We start from the raw sequence: 26439 nt of genomic DNA, 5'->3' as shown, positions 1-26439 counted from the left end.
AAAAGAAGACGACGAACCAGAAAAGAAATTCACTGCAAAGAGCTTATCAGATTCTTTTTCGCAACTGAATAAAGCTCTCGAAGCGATGGACCCTAATGTCGAACGATTCACAATGGTTGAACGTATCATTCAAGATGCTGTGCATTGTTATCGTGAGATATATGAAGAAAAAAGAAACAAACTGTTCAAACAAAGCTCAGCATGTTCCTCATCAAGAGAACATCTCTTGATGAGGAAGACCCAAGAACATGACCCTGACGACCCACAACCAAAGATTAAAAATTGATTTTGTAAATTTCATTTGTATTAATTTTTCATTAATTTTAGATTGTATTTTTGTTTACAGTACAGTATTATTTTTCACATTATGTACAATATACATAATTATAAATTATAAAGATGATAAAAATAAATTATAAAGATGATAAAAAGATTAGAAATGTTAAAGAATACTGTTAATAAATATATGGCCGACATATGACCAGATCAACTTATGACCTGTCAGCCAGAACGGAAATCGGTCATAAGTCGACGACCAAGTGTAAAGTAAAAATTGGATCTATGCAGGATCAGAAACCATTTTGTTCTTCTAGTAGTTTGTCCTCTACAATGCTGCTTAGTTTCTCTTTTAACATTCCTGCATATATTTTACATATTCAGCAGACTAATTCCCCTATAGTTATTGCAATCGTCTTTATTTCCTTTTTTTTATAGATTGGGATAACCAATGCTTTTTTCCAAGAGTTAGGAGTTTTTTCGGACATCCAAACCATATTAAAAAATTTCAGTAGTCTTTCATTCAATTTTTCACCTGCATTTTTGTATAGTTCTATATTTATATTGTCTTTCTACTGGCGTTTTCCTATTTTTCATCTTCTTTATTATATTTTTAAGTTCTAACATTGTGATATTTTCCATTAGGTCATTCTTTGTCTTATAAAATTTTATATTATTATTTATAGAATTACTAACAATAAAAATTATAATAGAATAGTTTATGTCTTAAATCAATGCATTTAAGTTAAAACACATCATTTGTAAGGAAAAAGTGACTTACTGATAGCTCTACGTGACATATGTGGACAGTTATAATGTAATTCTTTTGTGAATCTTTTATTTATAAAACTAACAGCAGAATACTATAATTTAATGAATGCAATACAATGCAGCTTAATTTTATTTTTTTATGGCAATTCTGTTGACAAAATTTAAATCTATAGTACATTAGTAAGTGGGTTAAAGCTTTGATAAAATGGGGAACTGCTACTCTTAATAGATAATAACACTTTAAGTCATTTCAGGTTTCCAGTGAGCAGGTGGGTGGCCTTACAGTAAGCAATCAAAATCTACCACCAAAACATATTCATAAACATCTATGCCACAATAGAATGCAATCACTTGGTTAACTAGAACACATGAAGTGCACGTAAGTTTCATCAATCACTTCATGCATGTTCTGAGAAACAAATGTTCTCATTATCAACTATTCAGTAAATGACAAGCACCAGAAAGATGATAGTGTGGCGGTCAACACATAGTTTCAAGGTAAACACCTTGAATTTTATATTGCTAAGCTGATTTCTATGCTAAGTTTAGATTATATATTTTGCATTAAAATATAACTACTTGAAGGAAGATTTTAGTGTAGCATGTGATATTTATGCCAGTGACTAATTAAATGTTTAGTACATATATAGACAGCATATTTCAGAATATCAAAATTTAGCAAAATATTAGAAATTATCTTTGTGTGAAGTTTTATTTGCAACTATGAAAATGAACAAAATCTTACATTCATCATAAAACCCATAAATTCTGTTGATGCTAGCACATTCATGATTTCCCCTCAAAAGAAAAAAGTTTTCTGGATATTTGATTTTGTAAGCCAAAAGCAGACAGATGGTTTCCAAAGATTGTTTGCCTCGATCAACATAGTCACCCAGAAAAAGATAATTGGCTTCTGGTGGAAAACCTCCATATTCGAAGAGACGTAAAAGGTCAGTATACTGTCCATGTATGTCACCTAAAAATATAAAATAATGCAATTAAAATACTTATTACTACTAATATTATATTTAGATTATCTATCTATACTTTGTGGAAAAAATCGTCTTGTTTTCCACAAAATAATTATTTTGTGGAAAACAAAAACAACGAGGATGGAATATATGCAACCCAAACCATGAAATTATTATTGTGACTGCCTCTGTGAGTCAATGCCTTATCACACAGCAAGTCTTATTTGGTGAGCAACATAAATTTAACATATATTCTCAATAATATAATTCTTCTAAGTAGATAATTTAGCTTTAAATAATGCTTGATTCAGGCCCAACAGAAATTATCAGGGTCCATATATTTATTATAAGAAATAATCGAAACATAGTGGAGATCTGAAGTTTTGTAGATATCGGAAAAGATGTCAAATTCTACAATTATATGGTATAAATGGAACATTATAAATAGCAATATGTATAATTGTTGTAATTCAGCAGTAAGAATTGAAAGAATGTACTGGAAGAAGGTCTAATGTTCTGGAGTAAAACAAGGTTGCATAAGCTCCATTGTTATTCATTATCTACATGGATTACATTAGAAAGAAAATAAAGACATTTCAAGTGAAATTATCAATGTATAGAAGTTTTATATTTTTGATTTTTATGAAAGTGAATTATTTGGTCATCCTTATCCTTTAGATTGAAGGGGAAAAAAAAACATTTTTTTTTTTAAACTTTATCCAGCAATTCTATTAAATTATGGCAGCTATCTTTATTCAATAAATCTACAGAATTTAATTTTTTTTTTTTTTTTTTTTTTTAAACTGCCATTTTAATGCTCAAGGTGCGTTTGATTTCTTATTTAGCATTCTCAAAGTTTTTTTTTTTCTTCTCTCCAAGATGATAACCCTGCTTTAGGTGTTCTGAGTAACATTTTCCCCCCATTCTGTACTCTATGCTATAGGCCGTAGATAGAATCTACAAGTCAGATTTTTGCGTTTTATGTATACACGTAGTGGAATATATGCTATATATCAATAATTGTCCAGACATCCCCTGTTATATGCAGTTACGGAACATTCCACATTTGTTAGTAACATAAAAACTGGTGTACAGATAGTAGGAAGCAGTATTTCATCACAGCAGTTGAATACATGTGGTATGGCAACGTGCCGTGAACTCAGTAACTTCAAGAGCGGTATCATTGTGGGCTGTCACTGGTAGCATGTACATGTGCCATTGCACTCAACTGGAGCATCAAAATTAACGGTTGGCGATGTGATCAACAAATGGAGGCATTCTGGCATACTAGTGCAGGAAAACACCCAGGATAGCTGCCGAAAATGACTGACGGAGACAGGAGGGTGTTAAAACGGGCGGCATGCAAAAACTGACACAGACCATCCATGAGTTCTAGATCGCCAGCAACACATTGGCAAACACTAATAGTGTATGAGAAGAACTCCATTTACTGGGTTTCTATGGAAGAGCAATGCCACACACAAGCCGAACCACAAAAATAAACAAGTTGGCTTGCCTGGCCTGGTGCAAAGAGCATGTGAACTGAACAATTGGCCACTGGAAAACAGTGCTCTGGAGCAAAGAATCAAGGTTCACCTTTTTCCAGTCTGATGGCAGGGTGTGAAAGCAGCCTGGTGAATGCTTGTTACCACAGTAAAGTTTGGTGGTGGAGGAATAATAGTGTGGGGGGTGCATTCAGCTATTTTAGAGTGGGACCACTGGTTGTTATCCGTAGTTCCATGAAGGCAGCTCAGAATCTTGATATTCTGGATAATCAGGTGCTGCTTACACTGTGGAGTTTTTATGGAATGGACCCGTGTCACTATCAAGATGACAATGCTCCATTCTAAAAAGCTGCAGCTATTATGGAATGGCATGAAGAGATGGTTGTTAAACAAGTGCCTTGGCCTGTGCAGAGTCCTGACCTCAACCACACTAAACATCTGGTCCATAGTAGCACGTCCTCAATCTGTCGCTGAACTCAGTGCTGCTTTGATGGAGGAATGGAGACAAATTCCACCTGATGTCCGCTGCACATTGGTGGAAATCCTCCCTCAAAGGATGCAGGAGGTGACCAAAGTCAAAGTTGGACATACCCGATATTAGGATTCGCCTGCTGTATCAAAAATTGCAGTGTCTGGACAATTATTGCTGGATTGTGTTGTTAGCAGCTTTGCAGATGAGAAGTAATGCTTTGAATGAAAGAAGGCATCAAGATAGTCGGAGGCTATGAATGTGTTGGTGCCATGTAGATGCGGAAAAAACTGGAAATTTGTTTTCCAAGAAATTGTATTTGCTAGCAGTCAATTCATTAGCATATCTTCAGATCAAGCTTGAATCATTTGAGTACTATAAATTTCTTGAATATGAGGGATGGAGTGTATGTACTGTCATTAACAAAATATGGATAGGATTTAAGGTTAATGAGAAGGTCACTGATACAAAGAAGGAAGTGTGTGGACAAAAGAACAGAGACTTAGAATATGTATATATCTAGTATAAAAATTTAATGAGAGGAAATTGGCAACCCAATTTCAAAGATGGGAGACCATAAAGAAGCTTGGTAAGAAGGCCTCTATGCTATACTAAATCAAATTCCTTTGAAATGTGAAGAGTGATCATGGGAATTTTCTAAACCTTTCATTGGTCTGTGCCCTAAGGTAAGGGTAGCCATTCCATCTGTTGTGGAACAAGAGTAGCAGTCTCCATAGTGGTTATCACTAATTAATTGGTCAACAGCCAACTTTTATGCTTGAGAGGACGGGACAGAGGTTTAAGGAAGAGGCTGGATAATGGATAGACAATATACAAGTATAATTGCTTGTATAGGCAATACAAGACGAGTGTTAATTCTGGAAGTGATACTGAACAGAAGACATATATGCACTTGTACTAATATTTATTTATTATTTTAAGATCAGTGTCATGGGGTAAGTTGTTTATGGTGCAGTGATAGGCAATTTTCTTTTTTGTTACCTATATAAAAGTTGGAAGGAGAAGACTGATGTCAAGAGATCAAGCTTAAGAAAGACAATGGTACTATCTGAATGTGAGAATTGGAAGTTTGGAAGAGTAGAAATTATACATCAATAATATGAGCAAGGAATACATTTTTTGCACTCATCAACAGTTTCAAATTTGCTGAGTCTTTACAGATGCTACAGAATGTAGAGTCTATGTATAAAGCTCAGGTTTTTGGGCAGTTCATATATGCTGAATTTTTATCTTTGATTTCGATAACATTTATTGGGGAACCAAGGCTTAGATGGTGATAGGGAAGTGTGAAGTAGGGTATGCAGGTCCTCATTCCAGCAAGGATTATTTCTGCTATTCAGGCAGCAGCAGCTGTTTAGACTGAGAGAGAGAGCAGAAATGGTATTCAGACCAGGGGAAAAAAGCATAGATCAAGCTCTGCTCACACATTTTTGAATGTCGACGTCCTTCCTAATACCCTCATTTTTAATATGATTCTGTCACTGATGCCATCTGCTCACTTCCTTAACTTTTCTCAGAACTCTCATATCTCTGATCTCAATGATCAACTGTTTTATTTTTAACAGATTCTCAGATCCAAGTTAAAATTGGTTTGAACACTGTCTTGTATAGTGCTAGTTTAGTATTTTGGCTAATTTCTTTCTTATTCCATACAAAATTTATTTGTATGGCTCATTGCTATACTAGCTTTGCTTATTCTGTTGTCTATTTCCACATTTAATTTGCAATCTTCACTAAGAAATGTGCCTAAATAGCTGAAATATTTTACTTGTTCTACAGGTTCTCCTTTGAGAATACAGATGATTCCTGCATTCTCAAAGGGGAATGCAGGAAACTATATTCATGCCTATTTTCATAGCTTTGGTTACTGCTTATTTTCATGCCAAATTTGTTATGCTGTTATTTAGTTAAAGAATACCTCCAATTTCGATGTTAGGTTTCATGCCACTTTCTTTCATAATGGGATCCACATAGATGATAAGAGTGGAGACAGAGTGCACCTTTGCCTTAATATTTTTTTTTTTTTTTTACATCAAACAACCTTCTGTATTTCCTTCATTTCTGACTGCTAACTTACAACTTAAATAGAGATTCTGCATAATGTTCTAAACAATTGTTCTTTTGGCACCTTGTCGTATGAGTTGTCCATATCTACTAAATATAATTACTGTTCCTTGTTATATTCCCAATTTCTCAGCTATCTGTTGTAATATTAAAATCTGATCCTGATAACCTCTATTAGGCCTGAATTCAGTTTGTTCTGGAAGTCATACCTCAATTTTTATTTTATTTTATTTTATTATTTTTTTTTTGTCTTCTTGAAATATGATTAATCTTAAATGAAATTTCTCTACTTCACTTATCCAGAATTCAATCTTAAAATTGCAGAGTGTGGCCACTGTAAAATGTTTATACCTCCATAACTAAATATTTCTGGTCATCTACTTCAACTACCTTTCATAATTTCCAGCTTTCAACTGCTTTTTCTGCCTCAAGTATTTATATGCCATATCAGTTTGCTGAATATTTTCTACCACTATTCTGTGTTTCATTTAAGTCTTTCCAAGCCATTACTCCACACATCCAGAATATCTTTAGTGTCAGCTGTCATGTCATCTTTATATTCTCTGATTTCTTATACTTTATCCTCCATTTCTAAGCTTTTTTTTAATAGCCTCTAGAACATTTTGCATGTTCCTGATATCTTCATTGTGTGTTAGGCTCAATGGCCTGTCATAGCCAAGTATCTTTTTTGAAATCTAATTGAAGCTATAATAAGGCAGTTAATCTACATTGTGTATTAAGGCTGCCTACTGCATGTGTTGTTCTGGTCAGTTCGTTTTGTGGGATGAAAATCCTGCCACCTCCATACGAGAGACTGGTAACTCACATAACAGGTTCTTCACATTCTTATTAGGATCTGAACCTGCATCTTTCTAATCAAAGGATACTGTCAAAATTGATTGATCCACAAAGGCTCTATTTTCTCTATTTTTACTAGATCTTCTCATGACTTTTTTTTTAAGCTACTTTTACACATAGCTTGTCTCATTTTTTACTGTATTCTCTTAGAGCATTTGCCAAGCTTTTTTCTAGGAATTGATTTTTCTGCCTTTGCAAACAGCTTCACCAAATGCTTCCCTAACTGAATCAATAGTTTCATCAGATTTTATCTGAGACTCTCATTACCATCAACAATAATATAGTCAAATAAGACTTCTTTTAAGTATCTGTAGCTGAGTTGATTTTGATGATTCCTTTGGCTGGAAATGCACGGGTTCAAATCCCATCTAGGATGCAAAGAATCTTTAACAAGTCTTTTCAGCTAAGAGTTAGCCAGTCTCAATAACAGAGCTGGCAGGATTTTCCCTTAGTAGAACACATGCAACTAACAACCATAATACATGCAAACATGATTAACTGTCCTCAGAGCATTAATCAGGTTTCAAAGAAGCCAAATAAGTTGGCCATGACATGCCAATAAGTCTAACACAAAAAGGAAATTGGGACTTGACACTTTTTGTGTATCTTTTCTCCATGTAAATTTGTGCACATTTTTATGCTGGACTAGTTTGTATTCTTCGCTCTTTTCTCCGAATTTTCTTAAAATGGAAGGACTAGGTTTTCCATTTTCTTTATCAGCTGCCTTCTCTAATGACTTGAAAATGATTGCTAATCTAGAAATCTATGCTCACATTTGGTGTTGAACACTACTGCTACTCTTTTTTTCTGCTGATTGCTACTGCCTAAATATAAGCTCCTGTATTTATTGTTTAGAAGGATTTCACTTTTAGTTAGTTAGTTTTTTTTTTTGTCTCAGTAACACCACTTTATGTCAACATGTATATTTCTTTAGTTTTTCTGTCAGTTCAACTCATTTTCCTTTATGTTGATGGTGGCTATCTTGAATTCTGAAAAGGTCGAATTTGTTTCAGTACCTGACTTTTCATTGTTAATCTTCATTCCCTAATGAAAACAGTGGGGGCTTTGTTTAACCAGGCAACACCTCAGCCATGATATTTCATCATGTTGTACCATCACATTTGTTTCTCGTATAAGCCAATACACAATACAGTTTGATCAGCTAAGTCCCAAATAGCAGCCCATCTCTTTTTATTCAGTATTCAGTGAATATCTGCTAAAAGGGCATACCACATGAAGGTGAGGAACACATTAGGTCAGAAGCCCTAGTCAGTCGTCTATATTCCTTAAAGGATACGTGGAGAATTCCTTCCATTTCTAGCTCTGGTGCTTAAGCGACCCTGTATCAAGGAATTAAAGCCAAAATCTTGATGAAAATTATTTGCAATAATGTTTAAGATTTGAGATTCTTTTTTCAACTCCCATGACTTTAAAGATGCCAAATATTTTATTTCTCTACAGGTTTTGAATCGGGCAAACTGATAGGTCAATAAGTTAGTCTAGCAATTTTCTGACAAGACTGCTAATATGCAAAGATATCACATCACATGTTATCATCATTGCAGCACATCTTTCTGCAATCAGACTTCAACCCTACCATTACACTTGCAGGGTGATGTTGTCAACGTTTCTGCTTTTCTCATTGTCTTTTTTTTTTTTATATATATAGCTGAGTTTCATACCAAATTTATTACAACAGTTTAGTCAGGGAATCCTGCAGACTTGCATTGGATTTATTTAGAAGCACATCATCATCATCATCATCTGCATAAAGTAAAGAGCTCAGATTAACATCTCCAATTTTGATATCCAATTCAACATCATTTTCCTTCATAATGTGCACCTCTGCTTCACATGATTTAACATCAAATCATTTCCTGTACCTTTTCAATTCCAACTGTTGACTTAATACTCAAATATAAAGTATATATTGCTTGATATACTGTCCCATTTACAGATATTGCTTATATTCCCACAATATATCAACTATTTGTCTTAAAATGAAAATCTGATCCTGATAATTTGTCTGAAGGCAGCTTGTTTTTCTTTGAGTTTCCCTTCCACAATTTTTCTTAGCCATTTTCTCCAGTATGCTTGCATAAATCTAGCAGAATCAGTTAGCAAAATTTCTCCGTAATTCTTTTATTTCTCTTTGAGATGGATATACTATGAGAACTCTACTCCAATCATCTGGAATTTAACCATTAGACCAGGCCTTCTGAATTATGCAATATAGCCACTTGAAAAAACTTTCATACCTTCATATTTGATCATTTTTGGTCGAATATAATCAATTCAGCAGCCTTTCTTTCTTCAAATGCTGATATGTATTTCTGATTGTGTTCCTCTTGAATATTGTATACCTTTTTACCTTCAGTGTTATTGACACCTTTATCATCTGATTGCTTTTACAGTACTCTTTCCTCCATTTCTAAACTTTGTCAATAGCCTCCAGATTATTTTGCCATCCTGATATTTATTTTCTATGTTCTTATTGAAGTCTTCCCATGATTTCTGTTTACCTAGTTTTACACAGTGCTTCACTTTTTTACATTTTTCTCAGTATTCTCTCTCGGAGCAGAAGCTGATACTGGGAACTTTCTATATGCTTTTGCTTTCTTCTTTTTCCTTGACCACCTCTTTATGTACTATGTCCACCATGGAGTTCTGATTTTTTTTCTATCCTTGAAGATAACTCCACCACAAGCCTCTCTGGTTGAATCAATCAATGTTTTCTTCAAGATCTTCCACTGAAAAGTCAAAGTTTGGTCTTGTTTTCAAATTCTTTCTTGAATAATATTTATGTATTTGAGTCTACAGTTCACTTTTCTAAACTGCTCAACTCTGATTCCTTTCAGAACTTCCACACACTTTTATTATCATTAAGAGACTTCCAGGGAATCAGAGACTCATTGAGAGAAACCACATACTACACACACCAGCTATCACTTGTTCTTGAATTCATTCACACTGCTTGGGCACACAGCATCCAATGGCAATCCATTCCAATCGTGCACCACTCTATGAGAGAAAAATCTAGATCTTACCCCTTTCTTAGCAGCATTCATTCTCAGCTTCCAAGGATGCCCTCTTGTCATTTCCACACCCTCCATAAAATGAAAAATTCCATCATCTGAAATCCTGTATAAGTTTGTAAATCTCAATCATATCACCTCTCTTTCTCCTTTTTGCTAGTGTCTGCAGTCTACAAATTCTTAATGTCTTCATAAGTAGTATTTCACAATCCTAATCTGCCACATAGCCAATGAACTTCAACTTCCTATCTACTAACACTCCAAGATCCATAGTCTGATCAGTTTCTTCTTGCATAATTCCACCAATATAATACAACATGGAATATCTAATCCTGCCAAAGTGGATGACTTTACATTTACCGACATCCATTTTCCCATGCCCACAATTCCAGCCTGTTCAAACCATTCTGCAAGTACTGCATATCAGCCACATTCCTGATGTTGCAAATCTTTCCCAATGATATCAATGTACAGATTGAATAACAGTGGACCAAGGACTGATCCTTGTGGTATACCACCTTTTGATATCTGTCAGTAAGCCATCCTCTTATCCAGGCTAATATTTTATAGTCCAAACCCATATGCTCCAATTTATGCAACAGTCTTCCATGCAAATATCATTTTACATCTGCTCTCCATGTGAATTTGCACACATCTTTATGTTCGAATTTGGTGTTAGTAATAGTTAGTTCATGTCCTGATGAGACATCCAGGAGGTGCTTACTAGGTGCCATTGATTGCCAGACATACAGAAATATTTTGGATGTCTGGCAATCATTTCTTACTCTGCTGTTTAGATCTCTAACAAGAACCAACTATTTCCTTTTCTTTATATCAGCTGCCTTTAATGCCTTGAAAAATTATCCCACTTCCTCCTCAGCAGAACATTTTGTGGGACTACAGGCATGAATAAGTTGCACTGTCCAGTTTCCCCGTTCTAATATTTGCCTACATCACTCTATTGAGATTCCCTACCATTCAACATTCAAGATTATCTTCATAATTAGTGGTGAATACTATAGCTATTCTTTCTTTTCTCTGATCATTATTGCTTGAATGTTTATTACTCAGAAAAATCACTTATTTTTGACCTCTTTGTTGCAGTAACACCTATTATGCTAATCAGGTACTTATCCAATCCTTCTACACCCCCCCCCCCCCCAGCCACTGATGCTTCTTATATTTATGATGTTTGAACTCTGCTGGTTGGTTGGGATTTGTTCTAGTAGCTGATTTTCATTGTTTGTCCTGGTTCTCTGCTAAAAAAAAACAATGCAGGGATTAACTGGGTGACACTTCAGCTAATATGAAATTCTATAAGAACACAATTTGGTCAGCTAAATGCTAAATTGACAGGCCATCCTCATTCATTCAGTATCCAGGTAGATACATACTAATAGGGTAAACGCCACAAGAAGATGAGTATTGAACTTTAGGTCAGTTCTCTGCATTCCTTAAGAGACTATGTGGAGGACTTCTCTCAGCTGTCTAGTTGTAGCCCTTCAACACACATGAAAAAATTGTTAAGAAAAGAATTCAGGAATGGATAGATAGGAATGTTATATTTTATGGGAGAAGCAGTTTGTGAAAGAGAGATATGCCTTAGCAAATTCCTTTCTACAGTAAAGTTACAATGAAATGAATAAAGGAAATTGCTATACTATGATGATCATGCTAGACTTTGCAAAGGCATTTCACAAGTTACTACTCAAAGCTGTAGTAACCTCGTACCTGAGGGAATAGAGAAAACAATGAGAGAGAGAGAGAGAGAGAGAGAATGGAAGTGTGAAAATGCAGATCAAAGAATCTTATTTTAGGAAGTTTTTAAAATTTCGATAGTCAGAATTTATTAATAAAGGATTCCAAAAAGGAATCTTAGCAAGGTGAATCCTTTGATTGGAAAAGTGAGGAAGTTATAAAGGAAATATAAGTAGGTGTTCTATTTCAATGTTTGAAGAAATGCAAAATGGAAAGTTTCATCTTCTGTCTCAAGGACACCAGTTATATGAATTATGTTCTCAGACAAGTGATGGAATTACAGAATTCTGAAATTGTAAAAGTGGCATTAATGAAGAGGGTCTACCGTGATGCATTTTTGTTCATAAAGTAGTAAAAGAACCCCCCCCCCCCCCTCTGGTAAAGAATTTATGATTTGTACTTCTTGTAATTAAATTGCCTGAGGTAAGAATATTTATACTCAGTGAAACACTGAGTATGAATGGAACAAGATATGCTAAGTAAGGAAACATCACATGGAAGCTAAGAAATTTCATATTTTGATAAAGAACTCACTCTAATGAACATTTATTATTTTTGTAGGAATTGAAAACAAAATGTTCCGTTTGGCAGATTGATTAAGTATATGTTAAACAAACCAATAACAGAATGAGTCTGTGAGTGAATGAATTTATCCTTTTGTAGATAAAGGAGATCTCAAAGTATAGTTTTATTTAGACATTGGATCCAATTAGTTTAATTTACTTTTATTTACCATAAATATAGTTTTATTTACTTTTATTTACCATAAATATAGTTTTATTTAGTTTCATTAAATATATATATAGTTTTACTTGGTCTAGAGTCAATTGGGCATTTCCTGGATTATACATGGATAGAGTTAAAAGTCACTGCAAGCAGACTGAACCCTTATAAATTTACTTAATGCTTCATGTGCATCCATAAGGATAAATCAAGTGTGTACACACAACACACACAAAAACTACAGAGATTAACACAGCCCTATCACAAGAAATGAAGCAGAGACCTATGCAAAACTGATGACATGGATAAGAGGGTGGGTGACAGACATTATCTTACAGGACACTGGAATGGTTTTGAAGGAAGAAAAAAAACCATTTGTTTAGCAGTGATATTAAACTGGGAAGAGCAACAGTTAATAATGGTAATGATGTAGCTAGTTCAATGTGATTATTCACTTTATTTGATCACACCAGTTTCTTGACAGATGAGGAGGCAAGTGAACAAAATGATGACACTAGTTTTTGGAGAGGGGGATGCTTAAGGGTCAAAGCTGTATAACAATAACAGAGACCTCCACATAATCAGAGAACCAACCAGGTCTTCTGACCTAATGTCAAATCCTCACCTTTTCGTAGTGCACCCTGTTAGATATCTACCTGGATACTGAACGATCGAGGATGGGCTGGAACTTTGGGATTTAGCTGACCAAATTGTATTCTTATTGGCTTACAACACAATATAAAATGATGGTACAACATGACAGAATTTAATGCCGGCTAAACAAGGCCCCTATTGTTTTTGCCAGGAAACCAGGGTGAACAGCGAAAAGTCAGTAACTGGAACAAATCCTAAAACACACCCCAATTCAACATATCGAGTTCAAGATTGGTACTCAACATAAGCCTGAATGGCAAAGAAATGGAGCTAGCTGAGAAATTGGATAAGTACCAGATCGACATAAAAGGGGTAACTGAAACAAAAAAAGACAAAACTGGGTGAGATCTTTCTGAGCCATAAATACAAAGTGTTATATTCAGGCAATGACAATCAGGAAAAAGGAGTAGCCTTAATATTCAACACTAAATATGAGGCTAATTAACCTCCTTGAATGGCAGGCAATTTCAAGTAGAGTGATGTGGGCAAATATCAGAATGGGGAACTGGACAATGAGACTTATTTGTGCTTGTGGTCCCACAGAAGGTTCTACTAAAGTAGAAGTGAAGGAATTTCTTTAGGCTTTAGCAACAAAACTAAAGACCGATTCAATGAAAAAGTGATCCTTGTTGGGGATCTAAATAGAGTAGGAAATGATTGTCAGACATTAAAAAATATTTTGGGAAAATTTAGAGAAAAGAGCAAAGCTAATACTTAATAGCTAATACAAAGCAAATACCTGTTTTCTGCTCAGGACATGGACTGGTTATTACTAACACAATGTTCCAAAATAAAAATGTGCACAAATTCACATGGAGAGAAGAGGCAAAGAATAAGAAAAGTCTCATTGACTATGTTATTGTTGATAACGATGTTTTCTCCCTGGTGTAGGACACTAGAGTGTACAAAGGATTTGAAACTGGAAGTGATCACCATTTAGTCTTGAGCAGAATAAAAGTGAATTTCATATTGAAAAGAAGAACATGTATGAAAGTTTTAAAGCAAATAAAAGTTTAGCAGCTCTCAGATGTGAACTGCAGACTAAAATACACAAACATTATTGAAGAAAAAATGAAAGAGTTTGAGAACAGGAACCAAACCTTGGAGATTCAGTGGCAAGCCTTGAAGAAAACCCTGATTGATTCAGCCAGAGAGGCATGTTGTGAGGTTGTCTGCAAGGATAGAAAAATCAGAACTTCATGGTGGACTCAGGAAGTTAAAGAGGCAGTAAAGGAAAAGAAAAAAAGCATATCACAAGTTCCTGCCAAATAAGTCATCTTGTGCTCTTAGAGAATATACTGTGGGGGACAAATGTAAGCATAAACATTATTAGAACTAGCTAAACAAACATCAGAGGAAGACTTTGGTAAGAACATGGAAAATAAATATTAAGACGTGGCAAGATATTCTTGAGGTTGTTGCAGAAGCTCAGAAATGGAGGAAAGAGTGCTGTAAAAGGAATTAGAGATGATAAAAGTGACATGAAAAATGGAGAAAAAAGATATCCTTGATGTATGGAGTAATTACTTAAGTAGAAAAAGTCATGAAAAGCCTGAAATGTGGAAAGACAGCAGGAGTAGATGATATTCAACCAGAAATGCTCAAGTATAGAGGTATAAAAGTCTTACAGTGGCTGCATTGCACAATTCAGAAGACCTAGACAAAGGGATGAATTCCAAATGATTGGAGTAGAGCTCTCATAGTACCGATATACAAAAAAGGGAATAGAATTACAGAGGTATTTCCCTACTGAGTGTTCCTGGTAAGATTTATTCAAGTATACTTGAGAAACAGTTCAGAAGGATTGTGGAAGGGAAGCTTGGTGAAGAATTCAGGCCAAATAGAGGCTGTCAGGATCAGGTTTTCACTTTAAGACAAATAGTCGAGAGGTCATGGGAATATAACCAAGATCTGTATTTAAGTTTTGTAGATCTGGAAAAGGCATATGACAAGGTGCCAAGAGAAAAGCTATTCAAAAGGCTACAATTATATGGTGACAATGGAGCATTATATTCAGCAGTTAGAATTGAAGGAAGTACAGGAAGATGGTTTAATGTTAAATCTGGTGTCAGACAAGGATGTACATTATCCCCTCTGTTATTATCTATATGGATCACATTATGAAGGAAAGTGGTATTAAACCTGATATCAAAATTGGAGATGTTAATGTCAGCTCCTTGCTTTTATTTAGATGTAATACTTTTAAATAAATCTGCTACAAGTCTGCAAGATTCTCGGACTAAAGTGAATTATTGTTGTAATAAGTTTGATATGAAAATCAGCAATAGCAAGACAATGAAAATAGGCAGAAGCATTGAAAATATCATCTGCATTGTGAATGGAGAACTAATAGAACAAGTAAAACATTTCAGCTACTTAGGCATGATTTTTAATGAAGATGGTAAATTAAACATAGAAATAGACAACAAAGCTGGTATGGTAGGAAGTCAACTAAATAAATTTATATGGAATAAGAAAGAAATTAGTGAAAACACTAAATTAGTGTTTTCACTAATTTAGTTAAAATTGGTTTGAACACAAGACAGTGTTCAAACCAATTTTAACTTATAGATCTGAGAGCTGGGTTAAAAATAAAACACTTGACCAAAGACTAGAGACTGCAGATATGAGAGTCCTGAGAATGAATAGAGGCGTGAAAAGATGGCATCAATGGCAATATCATATATTAGGAAAGAACTTGACATTGTTAGCAGAGCTAATCTCAGATGGCCTACTATGCATGCACTATTTCCTCTCAATGCAGAAGTCCAGCAAACTGTATATATAAATCATGTATGTGTTATACGGGGTGGCCCCATAAATCATGAAAGGATTTAAACATTTAATAACTTTTATTTATTATTTTTATTCTTTCATTTTTTTTTGTTATAATAAAAAACACAAACCAAATGGGAAAGGAAATATTAGCAAAACAAATGTTCTCTGCCAGGTTGGAAGGAAAAAGAACCAGAGGAAGACCACAATATAGGCAGATTGATACAGTAAAAAGTGCCTTAGAAGTTAGAAATATAAGATCTGATAATGTTGGAGTTTTGACAGGTAACAGGACTGATTTGGAGGAAAATTGTAGATAGGAAGTTAGTAATGATGTAAATTTTTCATGTAGTACTATCATATCCTGTACACCCCTCAAGGGTACATGTCAGGAATTTGATGATGATAGTTTTTGGAGTGTTCCCTATGAGAATAAAGTGAATCATTTGCAAGTTGAAAAACAGTAAATGACAAGCAGAGACAAAGAAGTTAATTAGATCTTTTTGCATGGCTTTGATATGACCATATCTCGACCTACTGATATGTTCATCTGTTTGCTGGGATGAAGTGGTGCACAGGATCTAGAAGTAAAATAAGTAGCAAATGGTTTGCATATGAGGATAAAGGTATATATACATAGTTGGTTAATTAGTTTATTTAGATTGTCACCAAATCAGTTAAAGGAGAGGTATGACAAACACTGAATAATCGTTAGTGTGGGTCAAATGCAATGATTCTTCAGACTGCATGGAAAAGCATATGTAATAATTTTAAACAATAAAAATTAAAGGAATTAAACTGCAAATAATTAAATCACAATCATTTCCAAAAACAAGTGCAAATAAGAAAATGGTCACAAGAAGTATGTGATAAAAGTATTCTGAAAATGGTATTAAAGTAGTTTTGGAGACTAGGTAATTTTTAACTGATCCATTATATGATGTGCATCGTTTGCACAATCATTAATTTAAAATCATGATCTGTCACAGTGAATGAAGACACTACAAACTTTACATACACTAATTGCCATAATTATGAATGAATGAATAAATATGAATGTTTAAGAGAAAGGTTAACCTTTGCAATAAGGCATATAAAATTTATCTGCAAAAATTTTACAAGCTTACCACATATCTTAAGAGGAGCTTCAAGCTCAAGAAGTATTGGCTGGCTAAGAAAAATCTCCCTAGATTTGAGGCAAAGACCACGAACCTCAGCTTCAGTAAGCTGCACAGTTTTGCCTGGCCGGCATCCACGAACTGTAACAAATGAAGAAAGTATGTCAGCAAATAAATAGATAAACATTAAAAGAGGAATCACATCAAGACGAGTGATTTGTTTATGTATTAATTAAATGACCTACCGTGCATGCACTATTTCCTCTCAATGCAGAAGTCCAGCAAACTGTATATATAAATCATGTATGTGTTATACAGGGTGGCCCATAAATCACAAAAGGGTTTAAACATTTAATAACTTTTATTTATTATTTTTATTCTTTCATGATATTTTTTGTTATAATAAAAAACAAAAACTGCAGATTTTTTTTTTTTTTTTACTAGTTATGAAGAACCACATCATGTAAATACTTCACAAAGCTGGGTCCTTTCTACAGCATATTGCATGACGGCTGTTAATGTTTCTGGCTGCTGTGCACTAATTTCTGCACAAATATTCTCCTGCAGGTGTTGGATTGTCTGAGGTTTAATCACATGCACCTTTTCCTTCAGTTAATCCCACAGGAAGAAGTTGGGAGCAGTCAGATCTGGAGAACGTGATGGCCAATTAATTTACAGACGATATGCTCTTTGCATTAGAATAATCGAATGCTGATTTTGAAAATAAAATTGAACGTTTTTCATTTGTGTTGGGTTGTGATTTTTTTCATGATTAATTTCCCAAATGTTCCTTAGAATATCCCCCCCCCCCAACAAAAAATAAGTAAAATAAAAAAATTCAAAAAGTCAAGTTATTCACATTTTAAACCCCTTCACAGCTTATAGGCCACTCTGTATAAGATCACGATAAAATAAAAAATGACTTCACAGATTACATTTTGTATACTATTCGCCAATGCCCTCAGAAGATTTTAGTCCATTTTTCCCCTTCTAGGAGGTTACAGACTTTTTTGTCCTACAGTGTTAAATGACATTATAGCGTTCCCCAATACCAATTTCAAAAACAATGTGCACACAGGAATATGCTGCCACCAAGGAATTCAGGTGGCTAACAAAGTGGTTTACAATCCATCCATGTAAACAATTAAACAAATCCTCTTTCATTTCCCCTAGAGGAGAAATGAACTAATCTCAGCCTTGCCCTTTTTTGACACTATAATGATATTAACTAGGATAACCTTCAGGATTTCCATGCATTTTTTTTTTTTTTTTTTTTTTCCATGTTCAAATTATTGTTTCAACTCTCCTGATCCAAAACCTACTCTTAAAGAATAACAAGATAAACTTTGCTGGAACAACTAATTTTGCACTTAGCCTATATTCCAACCCACATCTGTTAAAGGGACAAAAAACCAAATGCAGTAACTTTCCACCTGCTCAAATTGAGACATCAAGGTATCACACAAAGATAAAGTTCACCTCACAGCATCAGTCTTCAAATTGTCTGCTCTCCATAGGTCTCTGAAACTGTTTGCCTCCTCTGATCTTTTTGCATTCTCTCCAGAATAAACACCCATCCTAAACAGGTTGTCATACTCATCTGGCATTTAACTAACAGCATGGGATGGAAGTTTTTTCACTTGGCTATGCTACTGATTATATATTTGGTTTTATCCAAGTCCAAGTGTAAGCAAACAAAGTTTGTGCTTGAAGTACTTTCAGGACTGGGACAACTTGTGGTAAAGGTGGTATAAGTTCTCATCACCTGCTTTAAAGCACATGTCCACCAGGAGATGTGCTTTGCATTAATGGGATACTAAGGCAAGTGATGAGAACTTATACCACCTTTACCACAAGTTGTCCCAGTCCTGAAAGTACTTCAGGTGCAAACTTTATAAAGGATAAAACCAAATATATAATCATTAACAGCATGGAAGCAAGCCTATATCCCACCATTCTGCTGTGTTTACCAGTCAATTTCTTCACTACCTGTCCAACCAATCAACTAACATTGGAAGTTTTTTTTTCTTTCACTTGGTTAGACTATAATAAATTTAGTTTAATCCTTTATCCAAGTGTAAGCAAACAAAGTTTGTGCCTGAAGTATCTTCAGGACTGAGGCAACTCATGGTAAAGGTGGACTAAGCTCTCATCACTTGTTTTAGTATCTCCCAAAATGCAAAGCACATCTCCTTGCAAACACGTATAATGCCATCTAACTTCAGAATACTGTTCTCACATATGGGGTGGTGTACCAAAAACCTCCCTAAGAATACCTGATGCTATTAGAAGAGGGCAGGCAATCAACTCTTTCCAATACGCTCTGTTTCTACATACATTATACCTTTCCTATAGAGTTTCATGGGATTGATCTGATGATGACCCTTTCTTCACTTTCCTCTAAATGTGACAAAAATACTTGAGCAATTGATGGTCAACATCCATATCAAGTTTCAAACTTACTGAACACCTATTCTACCTCTTTCATTCCAATTATCTCCGTTCTCTGGGAGAGCCCTCCCCAATAACACTTTCTTCATGGATTAAACCTCCAGCTGTTAGAAATGCACATTTCTTCTTTATCCCTAAATAACATTAAAGTTCTATTTAAATGAGTTTTTATTTATAAAATAAATATACATGGTCTTATCGATCTCACACCCACTCTCTCTTCATTACTCTCTTATACATTTATAATGATAATCTGTAGTGGCATTTATTGGCAAGAGACATACATTATTATTATTTGAGACCTCCAGGGAGGCTATAAATTATCCAAATCAGCTATCATACCTTCCATTAAATTCATTTACACTAGATGCATTCACTGCTCTCTGGGAGAAAAACCTAGCTCTTACTCCTTTCTTGACTGCAAATAAACTTAATTTCCATGGATGCTCCCATATAATGAAATATTTCATCAGTTGATATAACACTATAACACTCATTCAAAAGTTTATCAACCTATCATATCACCCCTGTCTTTCTCCTATTAACCAGAGTCTGCAATCCACATACTAACAATCTGTTCTCATAATCTAAATCCCATAATTCAGATATAATCTTTGTAACTCTTCTTTGCACCCTTTTCACAGCTTCTTTATCCCCCTGGAACATTGGAGACCAAATCTGCAGACAATAATCCAGGTGTGATCTTATCAAAGCCTTATAAAGAGGACTTCCTTATCCTTACATGTAAAGGTTCGCTTCAACATTGCAATTATCCTCTGAGTTGTATCTGCAACTTTTGCTATGTGACCTTTGAACTTTAAATTCCTATCCACCAATACACCAAGATCCTTTGCCTCTTCAGTTTTTTATAGCAAAACCCCACTAACATAATATGCTGCTGGAATTCTAATCAAACTAAAATGCATAACTTTACACTAACATTAAATTGACAGCCATTTTCGTTTGCTCAAATTTCCAGCCTATTCAAATCCATTTTGTAATTGCCGAATATCAGTAGCATCCCTGATTGCCCTGCCTATCTTTGCATCATCGGCAAACAATTGCAAATCTGATGTTAGATCCTTCCTGATGTCATTAATATATAGATTAAATGATAATGGCCCAAGGACTGAACCCTGAGGAACATTACTTGTCACCTTAAATCTGGCAGATTCACCCACTGTATACCACTTGTTGATATCTGTCTGTCAACCATCCTGTGATCCAAGTCAAGTCATATTCTCCAGTTTATGCAACAGCCTTTTGTATGGTATCTTATCAAATGCCTTAGAAAAATCCAACATTATCATAGTGTATCCATTCCCTTTATCCAACTCAGCCGTAACATTGTTATAAAATACGAGCAAATTGCTAAAGCATGACCTTCCTTCAGTAAACCCATGCTGTTCCTTGCAGAGTATAGCATGTTTGTCTACCCATTTCTGTATGCGAGGTTCTTACCAACTCCTCTAAAATCTACATTACCACACCAGAGATACTGATAAGTAGTGCATCAGTTTTTTCACCACCTACAATGGAACTATCATACATTCCTTCCATTCCTGGGGTATCATTTCTGAGCTGAGACTCAAGTTATACAAACACGTGAAATGCTTAGCCAAGTCAGCTTGAAGAGTTCTTATGCAACAGTTCTTCAACCTCATTCTCACGAACCTCTAACTCTTCATCAAATGTAGCAATAGCATTGCATCATTTACATACATCTGGTTGATATATCTTAGCAAAGTGAGCACTCATTAACTGAACAATCTCATTAACTTCCGACACTAGAGTACCATCTCATTCAATAAAGTTATTCTTCCACATTCATTCTTTCTTTTACTTACAGCATAACGATAAAATTCTTTTGGACTGCTTTTAGCTTGAAAAATGGCTAACTTATTTTCATACTCTGATTTAGCTTTCCTCACAACACTCGTTACTTTTCTGGTCTGAGCTTTATATACGAGGGTGGTCTGAAAAGTTCTCGGCCTCAACCATAGATGGCAACACTATTGGCAAGATTTTTTTTTTTTTTTATAAGTTGGTACATCCGTCATAAGCATCCATGTGAAATTGCAAGTCATTCTATCCAGTAGTTTGTTTTATACAGCTGACTGAAGCAAAAGTGTTATTTGTATCCCTTCAAATGGATCAAGCTGAGTATCGTGCAGTTATAAAATTCTTTGTAAAAGAAGATTTAACGGCAAAAGAAATTCATAAAAGTTTATGGGCACTCTTCTCCTTCGTTTTCGACAATTAAGAAATGGGCTACCGAGTTTAAACGTGGCCGTACCAGCCTTGAAGATGAAGGACGTCCAAAAAAGTGTAACAACACCAGAAAAAATCATTGATCAAGTGCACGATATTGTATTGGATGACCAGCGAGTCAAAGTGTGTGAAATTGCTGAGACTATAAGCATTTCAAAATGCCTATAGTCTCAGCCCAGTTTGCAGAAGAAAAAAAAAATCTTTCATCAGGACAATGCACCTGACCACAATGGTGTTTTGGCAATGGGAAAATTAAGAGATCTGCACTATGAATTGTTGAAACATCCATCCTATTCTCCAGATTTGGCTCCATCTGACCTCTATCTCTTCCTAAAAACTAAAACTCTTCCTTGCTGGTCAGTGTTTTTCTTTGAATCAAGAGATGCTTGCAGCCGTAGAGGGGTATTTTGCAAATCTTACTGAGAACCACCACAGGGACGGGACTGGAGCATCGCTGGAATAAATTTATTAGTCTTAAGGGAGATTATGTCGAAAAATAAAAATAATTTTGAAATTATAAATTTGTTTTCTCATTGTTAGACTGAGAACTTTCAGACCACCCTTGTATTTCATAATTCCTCTCAATGCTATTCTCATGATATTCTTTCCACATCATCATCTTCTTGTGGATTTCTTGCTTGATAAGGTTGGATATCCATTTCACTCCCAACCTATTTATTCTTTGAACACTAGGGATACAGTGAGATACTGCCTTGTTTAAGCACAGCACATTTTCAAAGATTCGCATGCATTACTGACATTTTTCCCATTCAGTAACTGATACCATGGGACCAAAGATAGTATTATTCTAAGTTGATCATAATTTCTAGCTTTGTAGTTCAGCATGTAACCTGTTTTAATCGGAGGATCAAAACATTTAGATACAGTAATCATACTGTACAAGAAAGTACAGTATGATTACTGTCACCAGGTGGTAAAATAGCCATATTCTCTACAGAGACCCTTTTGATGCTATGAGCAAATCCAACACTCTTTGACCTCGAGTTCCTTCTTTCACATGCTGCTTTAGAAAGTCGTCTCGCAACAGTCCAATAGATTCCTGTTCTTTCTTATGAGATTTCTCTTCTACCCAATCAATGTTTGGAAAATTAAAGTCACCCATAAGGCTAAATTGGCAATGCATTTCTTTGTCTCCTGCAACTGAGCTGCCAGGTCTGTAGCAACACCCCATATATTTCATTCTGTTAACCTCCATTTCACACCAGATAGACTGAAACTGCTACATGACACATTGTCACCACCATTGTTTTCTTGTGTTTCTACCCTAACTGGACTCAAGTCATCTGACATCATTAGTAGCACTCCTCTCCTATCTCTTCTGCCATTCCTAAAAATAGTATATCCGTTACACTCGATCCCACTTACCATATCTGATTCTGATAGCCAGGTTTCACTAATTCCAACAATCTTAGGCCACATTGTATTCAATAAAGCAACGAACTTAACCCGTTTGTTTCTAATGCTCCTGGTATTTGTGTATAGACGTAATAAATTATCATCTAGCCTATTCTTATAATTAGATATGCAATCTATTTGGTCTCGTTCTAGAATTTTCTCTTTTCCCTCCACCGACATACTTAAAACGTCCAAACCTAAAGCATATTTTTCCACTCCTTCACTAAGTACATAACCATGTTCAAAGACTTATCTTTATCACATTTGCATACCATAGCTGAAATTTCATACACTTTTTTCCCCATTCCTCTCTTGATGATCTAGTTTCCCTGACTCTCTGCATTAGATCTCATACCAAGAAGTAATTGCTCTAGGCTTTTTATGCCAAATTAATTCAAGTGCAGGCCATCCTTCTTATACAAGTCTTTTCTGCCATCAAACACACCCCACACATCTAAAAACCCTCATCCATATCTTCTACACAGCCTGCATGTGAAATCATTTGCTATTATCACCCTCCTTCTTAACTCAGTACTGTCATATCTGGGTAGTAATCCAACAATTTTTACCCCTCTTAAATGTTTTCAGCGCCCTTTTTAAGAGTAGTAAAAACTAATAATATTTCTGCAATTATATTATAAAATGCTATAGTACAATAATTACACTAAAAACAACAATAATATACTAAAAATACATAATTAAATCTAAGAAAACACTTAATAAATCAACAAAATTCAAATCTTTCAGGAGCTCTTGCAAAATCTTGCATTTATATTTATAAAAACATTACTGAAGAAATGCAAAATAACATACACCTCTTTAGTTTATGAAAAAGTGAAGAATTTTCAAAGTAAAAAAGGAAATACACTTTGACAGTACACAAATGTGCCACTTTTTTTAATAATAATGAAAAAAAAAGTGGCTTAATACAAGATATACAACTATCATGGAAATATCAAAAAGGTTTACTAGTTATGGATGTATAAAGGCAAAGAACGGTAACATAATCAAGGAAGAGTTAACAATTTATAAAGCTCGATGGAATATTGCAAAGAAAAATTGTTTCCCAACAGAGGAGCATTCTGTAGATATTAGAAATCTGAAGTCGGGAAGTTACTACAGTTGTCCAAAAATGAAAAAGTCTCAATCAATTCTGTGGCCTGTTTGAAGTGAATGATTAGAAAAACCTAATTTTCTACAATTAAGGAATTCAATGTGTTCTTTTCTTATTGAGATTTTAAAACCTCCACGATTATGCAAATTTTGCATCAGAAGCAATTCAAGTATCGAGACCTGTAGCACACAACTAGTTATCTCCCTTTGCCTGGATTCGGCTCCTGTATATAGTATTCTTTGGCAAATGTCCATTAGCTACAATTTTTGTAGAATTCTATGTGATATCCAGTTGAATACCTTTGCAAAATCCAGCATTATCGCCACTCTTTAATACAACTTATTCCATATAAAAATGAATAAATTACCAAGACATGGCCTACCCTTGGTCCATAATTATCTACTTCTGTCATTAAACTTCTATTTTTCCCTCCTTGCACTCCCTTGGAATTTTATCTGACTTAAAAATGCCCACGCCAGAGACGATACTAATTCCTTTGCATATTCTCAATCGGTACTTAGGATGTTGCAATTCTGAAAACATTCTAAGTACCTCACTAATTCATCTACCTCTACTTCCACAGTTCCTATCACTACAACATTTCTGTCTGGATACACTATTACAAAGTTATCACTTAACTAACGCTGCTGCTATCACCAAATTTTTCCATCTCTATCACAGGTTGCATCTAGAGTGAAGTGTTTATTTAGTTGTCTTGGATTTTTTATTACCACACCCGTCTTGCTTAGGGTTTTTCCTTCAAGTCTTTTCTTGTTATTTGTAAGCATTCATTTGATCAAATGGGTACCTGCCCACCAAAAGATGGCCAAACCACTAAATTATTTTCCTTCTTACAAGTGATAGAATGTTGGGTCTAAGAAAGAAGAGTTGTCTTCCTTCATATCCAGTACTTTGATTGTAATATAGTCCTAGTGTTTGAGTCTAACTCCAACAGCTTAAGAAACAATTCATGTCTAATACTGCAGCCATCACTGAATTTTTTCATCTCTATCACAGGTGTGACCTGTGATAGAGATGAAAAAATGTTGGGTACCTGCCCTCCAAAAGATGGCCAAACCACTAAATTCGTTTCCTTCTTATAAGTGATAGAATGTTGGGTATATGAAAGACGTTTTGGAGTTGAGTCTTCCTTCATATTCAGTACTTTGACTGTAAGTTAGTCCAAGTGTTTGGGTAGTAGCCCTTCCCATATAATGCACAATATTATACACATCTAGAAGGATGTGTGCTTTGCATTATGGGATACTACGAATTAACATGAAGTCAGCCTCTATATATAACTAACCTAGTCATGAAGATACATCACGTGCAGAATGAGACTGAATTAACTCTTGGATGTTATCATTGAACGGGGAGAAAGAAATGAACAGTGGCAAATTCTGCATGCTTGCTACGCAAGCTCATTAATTGAGAAAGAAGTACTATTTATTTGTTAATAAATGCATGCATTTATAAGCATTCCATTTAGGCTTTTATTTTTGTAGACAGAAGACGTCTTAAGCTTGCACGGCAATAATTGAGCTTTGTGCTGTGTATCGAAGGCCGATGCTTGATCGTCTAGTCAAAGCTACCTTGGCTTGCTTGGCTGTAGAAGCTTACAGGTCCATGCAGCAGCACTGTGATTTCATGCATGCGTGCATAGCCATTTCACGTTTCTCACTCTGTTGCTTAAACCACAGGCTATACACAGTCAAGGTAGCTCTAGCCATTGAGCTTCAGCAGTCTTTACAAGTGTGTGTGTGTGTGTGTGCGTGCGCGTGTGTGTTGCTTGGGAAAATTAAGTTACTACTAATTTTTTTATGCCGATGTTATTGACCAGTTCACAAAGAAGAACCATAGGGTAGAATTTGTATTCAAGTAGCTAAATTGAAAAATATAGAATATCATTTGTAAAATAAATGTTGTATTTGTATGATCGGTCGTATTTTCAGGGAGCTCCCGAAAGCTAAGTATAATTTTGAATGAAAATTAGAATACAGGTTAAAATCATAACGTAATATTGTCTAATTTTGGTAGCTTGTTGGGTCTGTGTGATTTTGGTGTGAATTCCGTTATTTAATTCAGTATTTAACGATATGTTTCATAGATTTGAATATGTCGCCAATGCGACGTAAGATAATGGCGTCCAAAAATATGACGCCATTGTTCAAAAACTATAATGTGAGAGA

The 26439-nt window shown here is 35.0% G+C and overlaps 1 protein-coding gene across 1 annotated transcript in view; it reads right to left on the bottom strand.

Annotated features, from left to right (window-relative positions):
- LOC150097748 (serine/threonine-protein phosphatase PP1-beta catalytic subunit) overlaps window positions 1-26439 on the bottom strand; it is a 104948-nt gene that overhangs the window by 57272 nt on the left and 21237 nt on the right. Inside the window, exons 2-3 of the mRNA XM_090407530.1 lie at window positions 17008-17139; window positions 1793-2023 (exon numbers count right to left, since the gene is read on the bottom strand). Of these exons, the coding sequence (XP_090263656.1) occupies window positions 1793-2023; window positions 17008-17139 (363 nt within the window). The remainder of the gene's footprint in view (window positions 1-1792; window positions 2024-17007; window positions 17140-26439) is intronic.

This window comes from Typopeltis vanoorti, chromosome 17 (genome assembly GCF_054136105.1).
Source record: "Typopeltis vanoorti isolate ZY-2024b chromosome 17, IOZ_Tvanoo_1.0, whole genome shotgun sequence".
NCBI lineage: Eukaryota > Metazoa > Arthropoda > Arachnida > Uropygi > Thelyphonidae > Typopeltis > Typopeltis vanoorti.
Note: the sequence above shows the minus strand (reverse complement) of the source record. Positions and strands in the feature narration are given on the sequence as shown.